Here is a 15999-nt window from a genome sequence, read left to right as displayed (position 1 = left end):
GCATGCGCACAGTCAAAAACAAAAAGAATTGCACAAGTCATGGAGAAGAGGGACAGAGAATTCAATGTTCAGATATGGAATTCAAAGCTAGATTCCTGTTTTCCAGTAGTTTGTTCAGAACCAACCCTTAAATGGATGAAATGACATTATTTCGGACTACAATAATTAAGAACTTGTCTAAATGAGGAGGGGCTATTCACACCCAATTATCTTGCAAACATCCCTTCAATTACAGAAATAACAATGTTGGAAATACTCAACAAGGCAGGCTTAATCTGCGGAGAGAGCAAGGCAAAGTTAACATTTTAGGTTGATGACCTCCCATCAGAATATGATATGTTAACTGTACCTTTCCCTCGCCATAGATGCTACATGGCCTGTGGAATATTTCCAGCATTGCGTGTTATTTCAGATTTCCAGCATCGCCAATGATGGGGTAAGTGTTAGGAGGGGTGCAGAAAGTCAGAGTCAATGTTACCAAGGGACACCATGTAGATGAGGAAGAGGAGATGACCTAGGATGGATCCTTGTGGGACTCCAAGGAGCAGGAAGAGAAGACACTACTGGAGATGCTCTGGCTACGATTGGATAGGTAAAAGTAGACCCAAGCAATTTAAAGCAAAAGCACCATTCTTAAGTGTGTCAAAATATCATCCCTAAATAAAGCTTTGAGTGGGTAGCTTTGAAAACTGAGGTTTTTAGATAGTTTTTAAGACAAATTTAAAACCAGGAATCATTTACATTTGCTGTTACCAACATAGAAACAATATTTGCATTATACGCACAAACACACACACCCATACATACAAGATATATATAAATAACATCACATTAAAACATCTCAGTACCTCACATACAATGCAGTAGTTTGCTGAGGATTACGCAGGCAAATGTTTTGGTGGTGTTGAAGTAGTATTGTAGATTATAACATTGTGCGTGATGTGCAATGGGTTACAAAACAGAAATACCATCTTACATCAGTGAATTATATTTATTAATTTGTTTCTCCAAAAAAACATTTAATTTAAAGACTTATATTATTCCAGTACTGAAAAATCTAAGATTCAGTCTCAGGAAAATAGAAGCACGGCTACTGGGCACCTTTAACATGATCAAATTGTGCTTCACTGCCAAACAATTAAGTCCGTGTTAGCAGAAAGCCACATATAGAGCCCAAGTTTCCACATGATTTGCGCCTGATTTTTAGGAGCAACTGGTGGAGAACGGACTATCTTAGAAATCGCAATTCTCCACATTTTTTTTTCTGCAGTTCTAGTCAGGTAGAACAGTTCTACTTTGGAACAGAATTTTTTCTTCAAAAGGGGGCGTGTCCAGCCACTGACGCCTGATTTGAAAGTTTCCACAGTGAAAACGTACTCCAAACTAAAGTAGAATGGAGCAAGTGAAGATTTTTGTAGAACTGAAAAAACCTGTTCTACACATTAAAAAATCAGGTGCAGGTTACAAATTAGGCGTCCAGAACGAGGTGGGGGGGGGGGGGGGGAAACTCATTAAATTCTACAATAAATCCTTATTTATACTTCTACAAATATTATACAAATAAATCCAACCTGAATAAACATTTATAAGCAAAGAAAAGATTAAATAAACCATCTTCCTACCTGTGTGAAAGTGCTTCAGGCAGGGAGAATTCTGCAGCCGTTCGTTGCCGCTGAGCCGGGGGGGGGGGGGGGGGGAAAGAGGGGCGGAGAAAGCCGTTTGTTGTTGTGGAGGGGAGGGAGGGGAAGGAGACAGCCGTTTGTTGCCGCGGAGGGGAGGGAGACAGCGGTTTGTTGTTGTGGAGGGTGGGGAGGGGAAGGAGACAGTGAGAAGGCTGCAAGAAGCCTCAGTGCTGATGTGCTGATGGCAATGTGATTTTATTAAAAAATGTTCAAAAATTAAACAGCTACAAAGAACTACAAAAATGGCCGAGTGCCAATGTTTTTTTTCCACACTGAGCATGTGCGAACGCTCCAACGCGCAGCGTTGCCGGCAGGAAAAAAACTAATTTAAATAGTACCCGCCCCCTCCCACAAAATCGGCGCGAGTGTAGGCTCCGCCCCCCTGGGCATCGCGCCAAACAGACAAGGAGCTGCAAAGCGCTCGAGAATAGTGCGTTTTTTTTCTGGCGCCGTTTTAGGCGCGAAAAACGGGTGCCCAGCTCGGAGGGGCGCCCATTTTTTATCCTGTGGAAACTTGGGCCCATAAAGTTCAAAGATCTGCTGAACATTTTCAACCTTACTCATCAGGACACAGATAAGTGGCCAGTGCTCAATAGAGGGCGCTCTTACCAAATGTTCAATAACATAAATGATTATTAATCACGAGTTAGACAACATTATATAAAAATAAAAGAAACAACAAATTATTTTAGAAAAATTGACTTTAAATCACTAAGTCACAAAGGTTTAGGCAGGTTGTCAACTCCCTTTACTTAGATGAAAGCACGCTCAGTTTTGGAAGTCTTTGTACATACACTTGCGGCCTGAACGCACTATCATTCTTCTCTGAACTTCCGGGAATAGCCTTACCAAAGTCACAGATTTAAACTAATCTGTTCTGACCTATAAGCAAACATAACCCTGTGCATCAAGATTAGCCTTGATGTTAAGAGGGCAACATTATGCTCAATGATCAATAATCACGCAAATCCTTGCTAACTGGTTCCTTGTGCACCTTTCACGTTCATTGTTCCAGTGTGCAAAACTTACATTAAAATCTGCCATGCCCCCTGGCTCCTCCATTCAATTTAGGCACATGCCATGATCAATGCCACCAGTCTCCCTGACAATGGTCACCTTGAAAGCAGCATTATATACCTTATATAAAGTGCACATAGTCATGATCTCTTCCATGTCAGTCATCTCCTCCCCCCTATTGTCTAGCTAATTTTTAATCCAGCTAAATTTGCCTTTAATTCCATGAGCCTGTATCTTTTCGAAAAAGGCTTTGTCCTTACTGGCAAAGCAGATTATCAACATTGATAGCAGTGCTGTCTAATGTATTAGCCACATATCATCATCATCAGCAGTCCCTCGAAATCGAGGAAGACTTGCTTCCACTCTAAAAGTGAGTTCTCAGGTGACTGTACAGTCCAATATGGAATTACAGTCTGTCACAGGTGGGACAGAGTCAAAAAATCTCTCGCATTTTGCTTTTCCTCTTGCCAATAAATGCACGGAAAGATTAAAGTACACATGCATACACTGTGCGAATATGATTGTTGAGATCACATGCTCAATGATGGTGTTTAGTTCTCATTTTTAATTTACTAATCATACATGCAATTAGTTGAAGGAAAGGGTGGGCGGGGAGTCTGGTTTGCCGCACGCTCCTTCCGCTGCCTGCTTATTTTCTGCATGCTCTCGGCGACGAGACTCGAGGTGTTCAAGTGGCTAATTAGGATCCAGATGTGGCTAATTGCATGTATGATTAGTAAATTAAAAATGAGAACTAAACACAGTCATTGAGCATGTGATCTCAACAGTCATATTCGCACAGCGTATGCATGTGTACTTTAATCTTTCTGTGCATTTATTGGCAAGAGGAAAAGCAAAATGCGAGAGATTTTTTTGATCGTCACGTGGGGTTTATTTCCTTGGTTACTGCTAATTGGTTATCTGCTAAAATAGTGTGCAACATGGGTGAAAATGGCTGACTTCAGCAGCATGGAAATACCCTGTAGCAGCAATAATCTATGAAGAGTGGAGTGGAGCTGTCATGGTCAGCTCGAGCAGTGGGAATAACCGCACCAAGCCAGCAGAAAACAAGCCCAACCAGTAACGAGCAGCTCAATAGTGAGCGAACAAACCAAACTTTAGCCAATTAGAGCTCATTGAATATTAGAACATTCAATAGCAAAATACTGCGGATGCTGGAATCTGAAACAAAAACATAAAATGCTGGAAATACTCAGCAGGAAAGGCAGCATCTGTGGCGAGAGAAACATCCACGTTTCAGGTCTGTGACCCTTTGGCAGAACTGGAAAAAGTTAGAGATGTAACAGATTTTAACCAGGTGCAGAGGCCGGGGCGGGGCAGGAAAAAAACAACAGGGACGGTCTGTGATAGGGTGGAAGGCAGGAGAGAAATAACTGCTGCAAATGGAAATGGCAGAATCAAACAGCTGCTGTCTGAAAATGTTTTATGGCAGGGGTTATGGTCTGAAATTGTTGAACTTGATGTTGAGTCCAGAAGGCTGTAAAGTGCCCAATCGAAAGATGAGGTGCTGTTCCTCGAGCTTACCTCGAGCTTTGTTGGAACGGTGCAAAAGGCCGAAGACAGGAGGTCAGAGTGAGAGTGGAGCAGAGAATTAAAGCTCATGGGTCACCCTTACAGACTGAACAGTCACCCAATCGGCATTTAGTCTCCCCAATGTAGAGACGACCATATCGTGAGCAGCGAATACAGTATAGTAAATTGCAAGTACATCAAGTAAATCGCTGTTTCACTGGAAGGTGTGTTTGGGGCCCTGGATAGTGGGTAGGGAGGAGGTGAAAGGGCAGGTGTTGCATCTCCTGCACTTGCACAGAAAGGTGCCGTGGGGGAGGGGAGTGTGTGATTGAGGAGTGGATCAGGGTGTCACTGAGGGAATGCTGGAAGGGAAAGAAGTGTTTGGTGGTGGGATCACGCTGGAGGTGGCGGAAATGGCAGAGGATGATCCGTTGAATGTGGAGCCTGGTGGGGTGAAAGGTGAGGACAAGGGGAACCCGTCTTTGGTCTCTAACCTTGTCCAGTTCTGACGATCGATCTGAAACATTAACTTGTTCTCTCTCCACAGATGCTGCCTGACCTGCTGAGCTATTCCCAGCATTTTCTGTTTTTATATTAGAACATTCAAATACCTTTCAGAAAAGTCATCAAAGTCAGTCAGGAGATCACATATCCTGAGCCCACTCCGAGCTGCTTTTGAAGAATACACCGGACCGATTCCCTTCTTGGTGGTGCCCAAGCTGTAAAAACACACAATAAATAAAGTTACATTCTGCTTGTTAAAACAGACTCTAATTCTGTGTCCAATAAATATATCTATTTAGGTAGTAAGTACTGGAAACAACTTATTTCTCTAGCTAGCCCTCACCACCAACGTTAACACATACTTTAGTTAAAATTAAAACTTTAAAAAAGTTAGTAAAAATGGACAGGAGCTGGTCAAAAATAAAATGGGCTTTGGCATGGTTTAATAAACGTTAAAACTACGATTTTAAACAGTGGGAAATGTATAGTCGGAATACTAACGTATTTTATGTTGCAAGTAGTTTGTGACAAGTAGTCCTTATTAATAAGGTGCCCAGAATTTTAAAAAGGGAATAAGACAGCAATAATTTTAACTTAACGACCATGAACAGTAGATATTGTCAGATTGATCTGAATCAGAATCTAAATGCAACTGAAATTTACACAAAGCACTTTAATAGTAGTTCAGAAGCAACAAATCTAGCTATTCTTCAATTATCCAAATGTAGACAGAGCTACATAATCAGAAGCAATCATCTACTCGCCAGTGAAAGGTGCGACAAGGTACAGAAATTGAGATGTAAAAGGTTCTAATTTGGTATCATGTTTAAAAACTCAATGTAAAATTAGTAAACAGGGCTAAAAGCATAAAAGTTACAAAATGTTTTGCATGTCTGCGCAAACTGACAATATTTTTCCATTATAAATTCCTGTCTATATTGATATTGGAAACGGCCCAAGTAAATTTCTCATGCCGTAATTACATCCTCCCCCAGTTGAGTTTATATCAAAACACAATGTAACGTTTGCATCCCGTGGGCCAATTTGGCCAGGACTCCTAACCAGAGACTAAATCTGGTCTCAATTTTGGTTCTAGGACCACTGCTTTTCTTAATGACTTGGGAGTACAGGGCACAATTTCAAAATTTGTAGACAAGAACTTGGAAGTATAGTGAACAGTGAGGAGGATAGTGATAGACTTCAAGACCGACAGGCTGGTGAAATGGGCAGACACGTGGCAGATGAAATTTAACGCAGAAAAGTGCAGTCATGCATTTTGGTAGGAAGAACGAGGACGGACAATATCAACTAAAGGGACAGAATCTTGAAGGGGGTGCATGAACAGGAGATATCCATAGATATGTGCACAAATTATTGAAGATGCCAGGGCAGGTTGAGAAAGCAGTTAAAAAAGCAAACCGGATCCTGGGCTTCATAAATAGAGGTATAGGGCTGGATTTGCAAGGGGTTTTCGCTGCGTTTTGACCCTCTGCGGCGAAAACCCGGTTGCAAAGCCCGGGCGAGATCCTCGGCTCCTCTTTTGCGGCGGAGATGGGAAGTACCGCTGCGGGAGAGCTGCGCCGGACGTTCAACAACGTGTACTGCGTTGCCGTCAAGAGTTTTGGCACACTCCCGACCCATACACCGTGCCCAGAACAGTAACAGGTAAAACCTGACGGTGCAGCCCTGCCAGCAGCGATAAGTTAAAAAACCTGCAAAAAAAGCGAAGTTAAAGTTTTAATTTTTTTTTGCAGCAATTTATTAGCGAAGGGTCTTGATAATGTTTTTTGAAATTCCCCCCCCCTCCCTCCCAAGGCCTCTCTCACAGCGCAAACGACCCTGCACTAAAGTTGGTGAAACTCGCGTTTTGCGCCGCAAATCTTTGCGCAATGCCCCCCTGGCACAGACCCAAAAGGCCGAAAGTTCAGGCCTAAAATCGGTAACTCAGCGGAAACGGTCATTTTCACATATCGCTACCGTTTTTGCCCAAAAAAATCCAAAACCCGAAAATCCAGCCCTGTATAAAAAAAAGAGTACAAAGGCAAGGAAGTTATGATGAGCCTGTATAAAACACTGCTTAGACCTCAACTGGAGTAGTGTGCCCAATTCTGGGCACCGCAGGATGTGAAGGCCATAGAGAGGGTGCAGAAAAGAATTACAAGAATGGTTCCAGGGATGAGGGACTTCAGTTACATGGATAGACTGGAGAAGCTGGGGTTGTTCTTAGAGCAGAGAAGGTTGAACACAAGAACATTAGAAATAGGAGCAGTAGGCCATACGGCCCCTCGAGCCTGCTCCGCCATTTAATAAGATCATGGCTGATCATTGAGAGATTTGATAGAAGTGTCCAAAACTATGAGGGGTCTCGACAGAGTAGAGAGCGAAACTGTTCCCATTGGTGGAAGGGTCGAGAACCAAAGGACACAGATTTAAGGTGATTGGCAAAAGAACCAAAGGTGACATAAGGAAAAACTTTTTTTTACGCAGAGAGTCGTCAAGATCTGGAATGCACTGCCTAAAAGGCTGGAGGAGGCAGACTCCGGGCTCAAGTTTCTGCCCCCTGTAAAAACAGTGCACCGACTTTCTAGAATAAAGGCGCCGAAAACATACCTTGTAATTCCTCCGAGCTCCTCAGGACATCTTCGGCCTAGGCATAGCGCAGCACAAGGGGTGGGGGGCGGAGCCAGGCCCCGGCGCTGAAAATAGTGCCGGGACCTCTGCACATGCGCGCTAGAGTGTGTGCGCATGTGTAGTAGCTCCTCGCAGCCCGAATCTCTGCAGGCTAAGTGAAGTTATTGTAAAGGCATAGGTTCTTCTCGTATGGAGTTCTTTAACTTTTGGTATAATCGTTTAATGCAGAAATGTGCGAATTCACATGAGTGAAATGTACAAAAACTGGCAGTTCATAATGAAATGGTTAGGGTTTGATCGGCCTGAAATACTGAACTCAGAACTGTAAAGCGTTGTGAGTCCCCGAACATCAAGTGTGGTTGAAGTACTGTTGTGTATATTTAAGTAATATTGCATGTATACTGTTTGCCTGATCTATGAATGCTTGACCTCAACATTTCAAGAACATTATTGAGTTTTGAAGAATTGATAGAACATCTAATCGTAAATAAATTAAGTGTGTTATACTCAGGATGTTCAGCCTTCCACTCTTCACTGACAGAGCCAGAGGGAGAGAGAGGGAGAGCGCCAGAGAGAGAGAGAGCCAGAGAGAGAGAGAGAGCCAGAGAGAGAGAGAGAGAGAGAGAGAGAGACCGAGACCCTGACAGAGAAAGAGAGTGAGACACTGACAGAAGCGCTGACACAAACACCTTCACTTCACATAAGCTAGGATTTATTTTTTATTTGTTATTGATTGATTGCTTATTACTTTGGTCTTGGTGCTTTAGGTGCAGGGTTCCTTCTATTTTTTTTGTGTGTTAATTAATTGCTCATTACTTTTTGTGCTTTGTTTAGTGCTTGGTGCTTTAAATGTACTTATGCTTCTTTAATGGAAGGTGTTTAGTGCTTTGGAAAATCCTCTAACTCCTCACCCCCGCCCCCCGTTGATGTTGGTGTCTGCCTCAGCCGGGAGCCTACACTTGCTTATTTATAAAAAAAGAGAAACAACTGTCCTCACTCAGCAGATAGAAGGCAAAATATAAACGCAAGAGGTTTTAGGCCATTTTAAGTGATGAGTTTAATGCTTCCCACCCTCCGTCTCTAGTTGTGTCTGCACTGAACTTAACTCGAGGTAAGGTTTTTCAGAACTTACAAAAGTGGACACTTACTCCTTTCTAAGTTAGTTTGGAGTAAGTTTTCGCTGCCTAAACTTGCAAAACAGGCCTAAGTGACTGGACACACCCACTTTTGAAAAAAAACTGAACTAAAATGAAACGAAACTAAACTAAACTAACTCACTAGAACTGGAGCAAACGAAATGCCGAGAATTGCAATTTCTAAGATACTCTAAACTAGTTGCTCCAAAAAAAATTGGAGCAACTCCACCCGAAATTTGGGCCCTCAATCCTGGCTTAAAAAAAGGGAATTGGATAAGTACCTGAAGGAAAAATAATTGCAGGGTCACGAGGAAAAGGAGAGGAGTGAGACTAGCTGAAGTGTTCTTGGAGAGCCGGCACGGTATGACAGGCCAAATGTGTCTAGTCCCCATCCATTTTACACCAGCCACTACAATCTCTCAATGCAAAACAGTCTTTCTTATCCCCCAAAGAGCACTCATTGACCTGGAATCTGAAACTTACAGGCATTTTCCAATCTGCAAAACTCCTTGACCAAACAACCATTAAACTCCGAGTGACCAGAAGCTGCATTTAAGCAACAAGTAGACTTTGCTGTCTCGGAGACACTGCTGCACCTCAACAACCAAACAGTAAATTGTGACCATGTGGTGTAACACCACTATCCTTGTGAAACAGCACATCCTACTTATGACCATAACCAACATTATGGGAGATCTGCTAATGTACTAAAACAAACATTTCATGCAGCCCACCTGTTTACCAACACATGGCACAATGAAGTGCTAAGATGTTAGTTTACTTCTTTAAAATTATATAAACACCAAGCACCCAATTTCTGTGGGTGGCAGGGAGTTACAAATTTTGCCTGTTGCACAGGCGGCAGACACATTGGGCAGAATAGTCTCCTTCTGTGCTGCAAGATTCTACGATGCTATGATTGTAGATAAATTCACAGGTTCAGGAGGCAATCGGTCTCATAAGCAGATTCCACATCTATATGCGTTCAGGAGCCCACTCGCACTGCTTAATTAAACAATGGTGTAATTGGGTGGGGGGGGGGGGGGGTGAAAAAGGGAGAATGTAGTAATGCTCCCACCTCCTGAACAATGGGAGTAAACACAGTAAACCTGCCATGTGTCCGTACGTGTGCTTCTCCAATATTTTGATACAATACGAGGTCAATTACAAATCAAGAAACATAGAAACATAGAAAATAGCCTGCACCGCCATTCAATGAGTTCATGGCTGAACATGCAACTTCAGTACCCCATTCCTGCTTTCTCACCATACCCCTTGATTCCCCTAGTAGTAAGGACTTCATCTAACTCCTTTTTGAATATATTTAGTGAATTGGCCTCAACAACTTTTTGTGGTAGAGAATTCCACAGGTTCACCACTCTCTGGGTGAAGAAATTCCTCCTCATCTCGGTCCTAAATGGCTTCCCCCTTATCCTTAGACTGTGACCCCTGGTTCTGGACTTCCCCAACATTGGGAACATTCTTCCTGCATCTAACCTGTCTAACCCTTGCCTTGGAGTCAGAAGGTTGTGACTTAGCTCCCCACCCCAGGGACAATGAGCATATAACATAGGCAGACACTTCAGTACATTATTGAAGCAATGTTGCACTGTCAGAAGTGCCGTCTTTTGGACGAGACGTTAAACTGAGGCTCCGTCTGCCCCCTCAGGTGAATTAAAAGGATCCCACGGATCATTCATTCAAAGAATCAGGGCAGTTCTCCAGGTATCCTGGCCAACATTTATCCTTCAACCAAAAACACAAAGAAATTACATGGTTATTTATCTCAATGCTGTTTGAGGGACCTTGCTGTATACAAACTGACTGCTGCGTTTCCCTATATTACAACAGTGAATTTACTTCAGAACTACTTCATTGGTTGTAAAGTGCTTTAGGATATGAAAAGGAGCTATATAATTGCAAGTTCTTTTATTTTTCAGAATACAAATGACTTATCTGCAATTCCAGACTTTTTCAAACTTCTCCTGCAATGTGTCCCCGAGTAACACAAAACAACAAAAATACACTGCTATCCTGAATAGCAGATAGAATATGCACTTACTTTTTTCCCCTTCTGGTCAGTTTCTAGCTGGGATATTCAACTCAAATCTTGCTTCCCAGCTCAGTTAAAGATCTTCCTTCTCGCAACTTTTGTTAGACCTGACTGAACTTGAACATTGGTGTTTCTCTTCCCTTTGTTAATTCTGACTCCAGGAAGCAAACTCTCACCAAACTACCCCTGACAACCCGCTGAGTTCGAATGAATACAATTATCCTGATCAGAATGGGTGTGAAAGATCAGTGAACTGTCAAGACTAACTTTCATCATCTGAATCATACCAGTACAAATTCCACCATGAGTCAGTCTACATCGCCACACTATTATCCTGTGAAATTGACCCCTTGGGAGTTCAGTTCAGCTCAATAATCAGAAATCCTGAAACGTGACAAAGGGGAGGAAAAAGGCAAATAAAAAGAGTTTGTAAAGAATGACAGGTCAGTAAAGATAAAAGGCTGACATTTCCGGTGTTTGTCACCTTTTTGTGTTTGTCTTTTCACCCTCTGCTATTTTTACATCTCCACATTCTCTGATGATCTTATATCTAATGCTTTTCCATTAAACTCAGCATATCATTCAACTCATTTACTCCCTCTCTAATTAGCAGATCTAATTATTCTCTGCCTTTCTCCCTTTCCTCATTCTTTTCCAACTTCACTAAAATGCCTGCTTATCTTTCAGTTTTAGTTCTAATGAAGGGTTAGACATATAAAGTATAAATAACCTGTCTTTTTCCTTCACAGATGCCAACAGACCTGTTGTGTAAATCCAAGACAATATTTTTATTTCAGAATTTGCAGTTTTTCCTTTTTAATGCAAAGAATGACATCAATGACAGTTTGCATTTTAATCAAAAAATTGCTCTTCCAATCACCTACATAAATTACAGTAAAAAAAATTAAGTGTTGAACATAAAACTAGCCTGACTCTTTTTCTTGTAATTGTCTCTGGATTTTACATGGATTCTAGGTCAGTTGTCACTCAGTATAGTTTAAGGCTTGGCAGATCAAAAAGTGTGAAATTATCACTTGGAGTTAACAAAATAACACTTCCTGCATTACATAAGCAACAACTTGCATTTCTACAACGCCTTTAATGTAGTAAAATGACGCAAGGCACTTCACAAGAACGTTAGAAGACAAAATTTCACACCGAGCCACATGAGGACAAAACTTGGTCAAAGAGGTAGGTTTTAACAAACGTCTTAAAGGAGGAAAGAGAGATGGTGAGGCGGAGAGGTTTAGGAAGGGAATTCCAGGGCTTAGAGCCTTGGTAGCTGAAGGCACACCTGCCAAGGTCACGCTCGCTATAAAAGTGCTAATGTTTCACGCTAATCACGAGGTTTGGCCTTGACACATAAGCAATGCTCTTTCAAAAAGCCAGCACAGGCACGAAGGGGTCTAATGGCCTCCATCTGTACTGTAAGATTCTATATTCCAAGCAGCAAAAAAATAAAATGATAACTGATTATAAATTGCAGGGGTAAAATTTATCCAATTCCATTTCAGAAACATGTTGGGATGATTTTCATGAAAAAAAATATAGAAGCCTTACTTTTTCCCTGCTTGTTGTTGCCTCTGCTGCTCCTGAGCACCATCAGCAGCTTGGTGGAAATCAAACACTAAAAACAAAGAGAGAAATAAAGACTTGATATTGCTGCACTAATTTAGTTAATTGATGTAGCACATAAATTATTCCAAGTCTTGCTGTGATAACCATTGTCAACTGCCTGTTATGAGTCAGAGTCGAACGAGTATCCACGCCACTTCCAGACACTGAGGTTACAACATCCAGTGTCAAGCAAATTTTGGAAATTGGTATATTGGCATTGCACACACCCATACCTTGTTCCAGGAGATGGAAATACTTGATGTAAACTTCCTACCAACATTACCAGTGCATTATATAGCCCTCCTATATACTTCTGAGACATGGACCATGTACAGCAGGCATTTAAAGCACTGGAGAAGTACCACCAACCCTGCCGCCGCAAGATCCTGCAAATCCATTGGCAGGATAGGCACACCGTCAGTGTTCTCGCTCAGGCCAACTTCCCTAGCATCAAAGCATTAACCGCGTTCGATCGGTTCCGATGGACAGGCCACATCGCCCGCATACTCCCAAAACAAGCGCTCTACTCAGAGCTCCGACACGGCAAGAGAGCCCTAGGTGGGCAGATGAAATGCTTCAAGAACACCCTCAAAGCCTCCTTGAAAAAGTGCAAGACCGCTCAAAGTGGAGGAGAAGCATCCAGGACGGCGCCGAACACCGAGTCTCTTTGCCGGAAACAAGCGGAAGCCAAGCGCAAACAGCGGAAGGAGTGTATGACAACCCAAGCACCCCACCCACCCGCCCCTTCAACCACCATCTGCCCCACCTGTGACAGAGACTGTAGGTCCCGCATTATCAGTCACCCGAGAACTCATTTTAGTGCGGAAACAAGTCATCCTCAACTCCGAGGGACTGCCCAAGAAGTTGTTTATTCACAGCATGACTAGTTTTTGTCGGGCTCATCAATACAGCAAGACGTATTTAGTTATTTAATTGGCATTTATGGCTAGAATTCACTTCAACCAACTCTGTCCCTTGCAAGACCGTCAAAATGACCTGCAAGAGATTGTTCAGCCGGGGAACTAATTTTAATCGAAGCTCGTCAGATCCTGAATACCGTATACACGCGTATCCTACGATCTCACGTATCATGCGACCCCTAAATTTTCGTCCCCAAAACATGATTTTATCATATATCTCATGTATCATGCGAGTCACTTTTTTGAGATACCAGATGACACTAGGCTAGGCTTTCAAACAAGTTTAACAAGTACCCAACACGTGACAAGTACCCTAACACATAACGATCGAATACAGACCTTAACAACCGAATCATGAAACGACTCTTCCGCCGTAAACAACCGAATGAGAAACAGCTGTTTTGCTGTTTCTCATTACGATAATAAACAGTTACCGTATTTCGTTCCAAATCTCATCTAAGGTAGTAAACTATGACAAATATATTTTTACATTCTACCCTTAGCCACTATGGAGAAAAGATCTGCGAAGAAATATACTGCCAAATTTAAGCTGCAAGTTGTTGCCGAAGCGGAACAAAGCAACAACGTTAAAGCTGCAAAGCCGTTTGGTGTCGGAGAAAGCCGTGTCCGAAACTGGAGAAAACAAAAAGAAAAATTGAAGGAAACTCCTTCCTATAAATGCGCAAATCGCGGGTCGAAATGTCATTGGCCGCATTTAGAAGATAAAGTATCAAAGTGGGTGTCCGAAAATCGAGAAAATGGTTATATTATAACACGATCTAAAATAAGACTTTATGCTTTACGAGAAGCAAGAAAAATGGGCATCGTGTGTTTACTGCCTAACAGCCTAATCTTGGCCAGCACTTCACACCCGCAAATTTTGTATCTCGCGTATAATGCTACCCCCCAAATTTAGGTTACAATTTAGGTCTTCAAAAGTCGCATGATATGCGAGTATATACGGTACAAAGTCTGGGTTGTAGTCAGTCAGGGTTTGCGCAACTATCAGTTAAAAAGGTAGGTGCGTAATATACTAACCAGAACATGTTGTTTATTTAACATGTAAAGGGGCAAAAGCTCTACAATACAACTGATAAACTATGCAAAGTAAATAACATGTAGAATTCTATTAGTACAATGACTTTGGCCTCTCAGCGAGTCTGCCAAACTATTTAGAGTTCTGTGTTGTGGACCTATTAGGATCGGTTCTAATTCTTTTTTACGATCCGACCCTTACAGCCAACACAAGGAGGAAACTATTACCCCCTGGGCTGGGTTCAAATGTAGGTCCTGGCAGGATAGAGCACCCAGTCAGTACCCCAACTGCAGCCTTTAATTAACTTGGGGTTATACAAACAGATCAAGCAAGCAGCGCGCTGTTTTTTGTAAACTATGCTAACTTGCCATTTCAACTTACCAATATGTGCTCTGTCTGAAATGATCAGTCTATCCTCCCAACCTTCAAGACCTGAAGACGAACAGAAAGTTATTACACTTCATTAATATGGCACAAAGAAGAAATGGCACCTTATGTCGAACCACCTCCAAGTGCTTCATGTGGTGAATGGCTTTTGGGCACAGCAACTGTTGGTCACATTTGGCAGCTATCTTGCATCATTGAAGTCCACAAACACTAATTAGATTCTAGATGAGGGAGAAATATTAGTCAGGACTTAAAGAACTCCTTGCTCTTCTTGGAATAGTACCAGGGAATCTTCAACATCCAGGCGATATCTAGTGTTTAAAAAATCTCATCTGAAGGATAGCATTTCAGCATATGCTGCACTCCCTCAGTACTACACTGGATTATGTTCACACATCCTAGAGTGGGGAGTGAGTCTGCAACTGTTTAACCTAAATGGGAGTGTGCCATCAACTGAATCAAGTTGGCATCTAACCACTTTTGTGGGTAAATAATTGTTCTGGCTCATAGAATTTTACAGCTAAATGAGGCCCATTCAGCCCATTGTGTCTGTTCCCCAAAAGGAATTATCCACTGAGCCCCATTCCCTTTCAAATTTTTCTTTTTCAAATATTTATCCACCTCCTTTATTAAATAAATGCTTCCACCTCTCCCTCCATAAAGTTGCTAAGCTCCTTCATTCTCAACATGATCTTAAATTTATAGACCCTAGTTACCAACTCAACCAGTGGAAGAAAGTCTTTATCTCATCAAAACCGTTCATAATTCCAAACAACTCTTAACCTTCTATTGAAAAGAGCCTGGATAACTTATCTGCTATACCATTCCCACAGCCGTGGCATCTTTCAAGACAAAGGGCACAAGTGCTGGGAAATGAAACTTCTCCGCCATTCCTACTTTTTAGACTTCCAGATATGGTCCAGGCCAGATGTGAAGTCTGAGGTCTTATCAATGCTACTGTGCTCAATGCACTTCAACCTGAAGGGGAGAGCACCAGCGTGCCACACACTTGCATTCATATAAATGTGACTGATGTCGAGTGCCAAACATTGTGCAGTTTATGCTGCGGACTGACGCACAATAAGAACTAGGCTGAGAAAGCCCAAACTCATTTTATTTAGCTATGATACACTAAGTACTAGAGTGCCAGTTCTCTTTGTTTTAAAGATGTACATATAACATTAGTATGCCAAATACATTATTTAAGGACGTGGGAAGAACTGGAAAAGAAAGTCATTTGTTCCAGCAAATAGTTGAAAAAGATTTGAAAATATTTACAGATTACCACTTGCCTCAAGTAATGTCAATGTACAAATGAATCTTTTGTTGGAAACCAGCACTTTTATCATAACATTCAGTACCAACAGGCTTCCCAGAACAGTGATGAAAAATTGAAAAGGGTGCAATCAATTTATTGTGGAAATATTCTCCCAAAGTTGTATCCACTGAAGTAACACAAGGTATAGCATCATATAATCTATGG

The 15999-nt window shown here is 41.9% G+C and overlaps 1 protein-coding gene across 1 annotated transcript in view; it reads right to left on the bottom strand.

Annotated features, from left to right (window-relative positions):
• The window catches only part of adss2 (adenylosuccinate synthase 2), a 111214-nt gene that overhangs the window by 19038 nt on the left and 76177 nt on the right, over positions 1 to 15999 (bottom strand). Inside the window, exons 4-6 of the mRNA XM_070889215.1 lie at positions 14511 to 14561; positions 12117 to 12183; positions 4844 to 4951 (exon numbers count right to left, since the gene is read on the bottom strand). Of these exons, the coding sequence (XP_070745316.1) occupies positions 4844 to 4951; positions 12117 to 12183; positions 14511 to 14561 (226 nt within the window). The remainder of the gene's footprint in view (positions 1 to 4843; positions 4952 to 12116; positions 12184 to 14510; positions 14562 to 15999) is intronic.

The sequence above is a fragment of the Pristiophorus japonicus genome, chromosome 9, assembly GCF_044704955.1.
Source record: "Pristiophorus japonicus isolate sPriJap1 chromosome 9, sPriJap1.hap1, whole genome shotgun sequence".
Classification (NCBI taxonomy): Eukaryota; Metazoa; Chordata; class Chondrichthyes; family Pristiophoridae; genus Pristiophorus; species Pristiophorus japonicus.
Note: the sequence above shows the minus strand (reverse complement) of the source record. Positions and strands in the feature narration are given on the sequence as shown.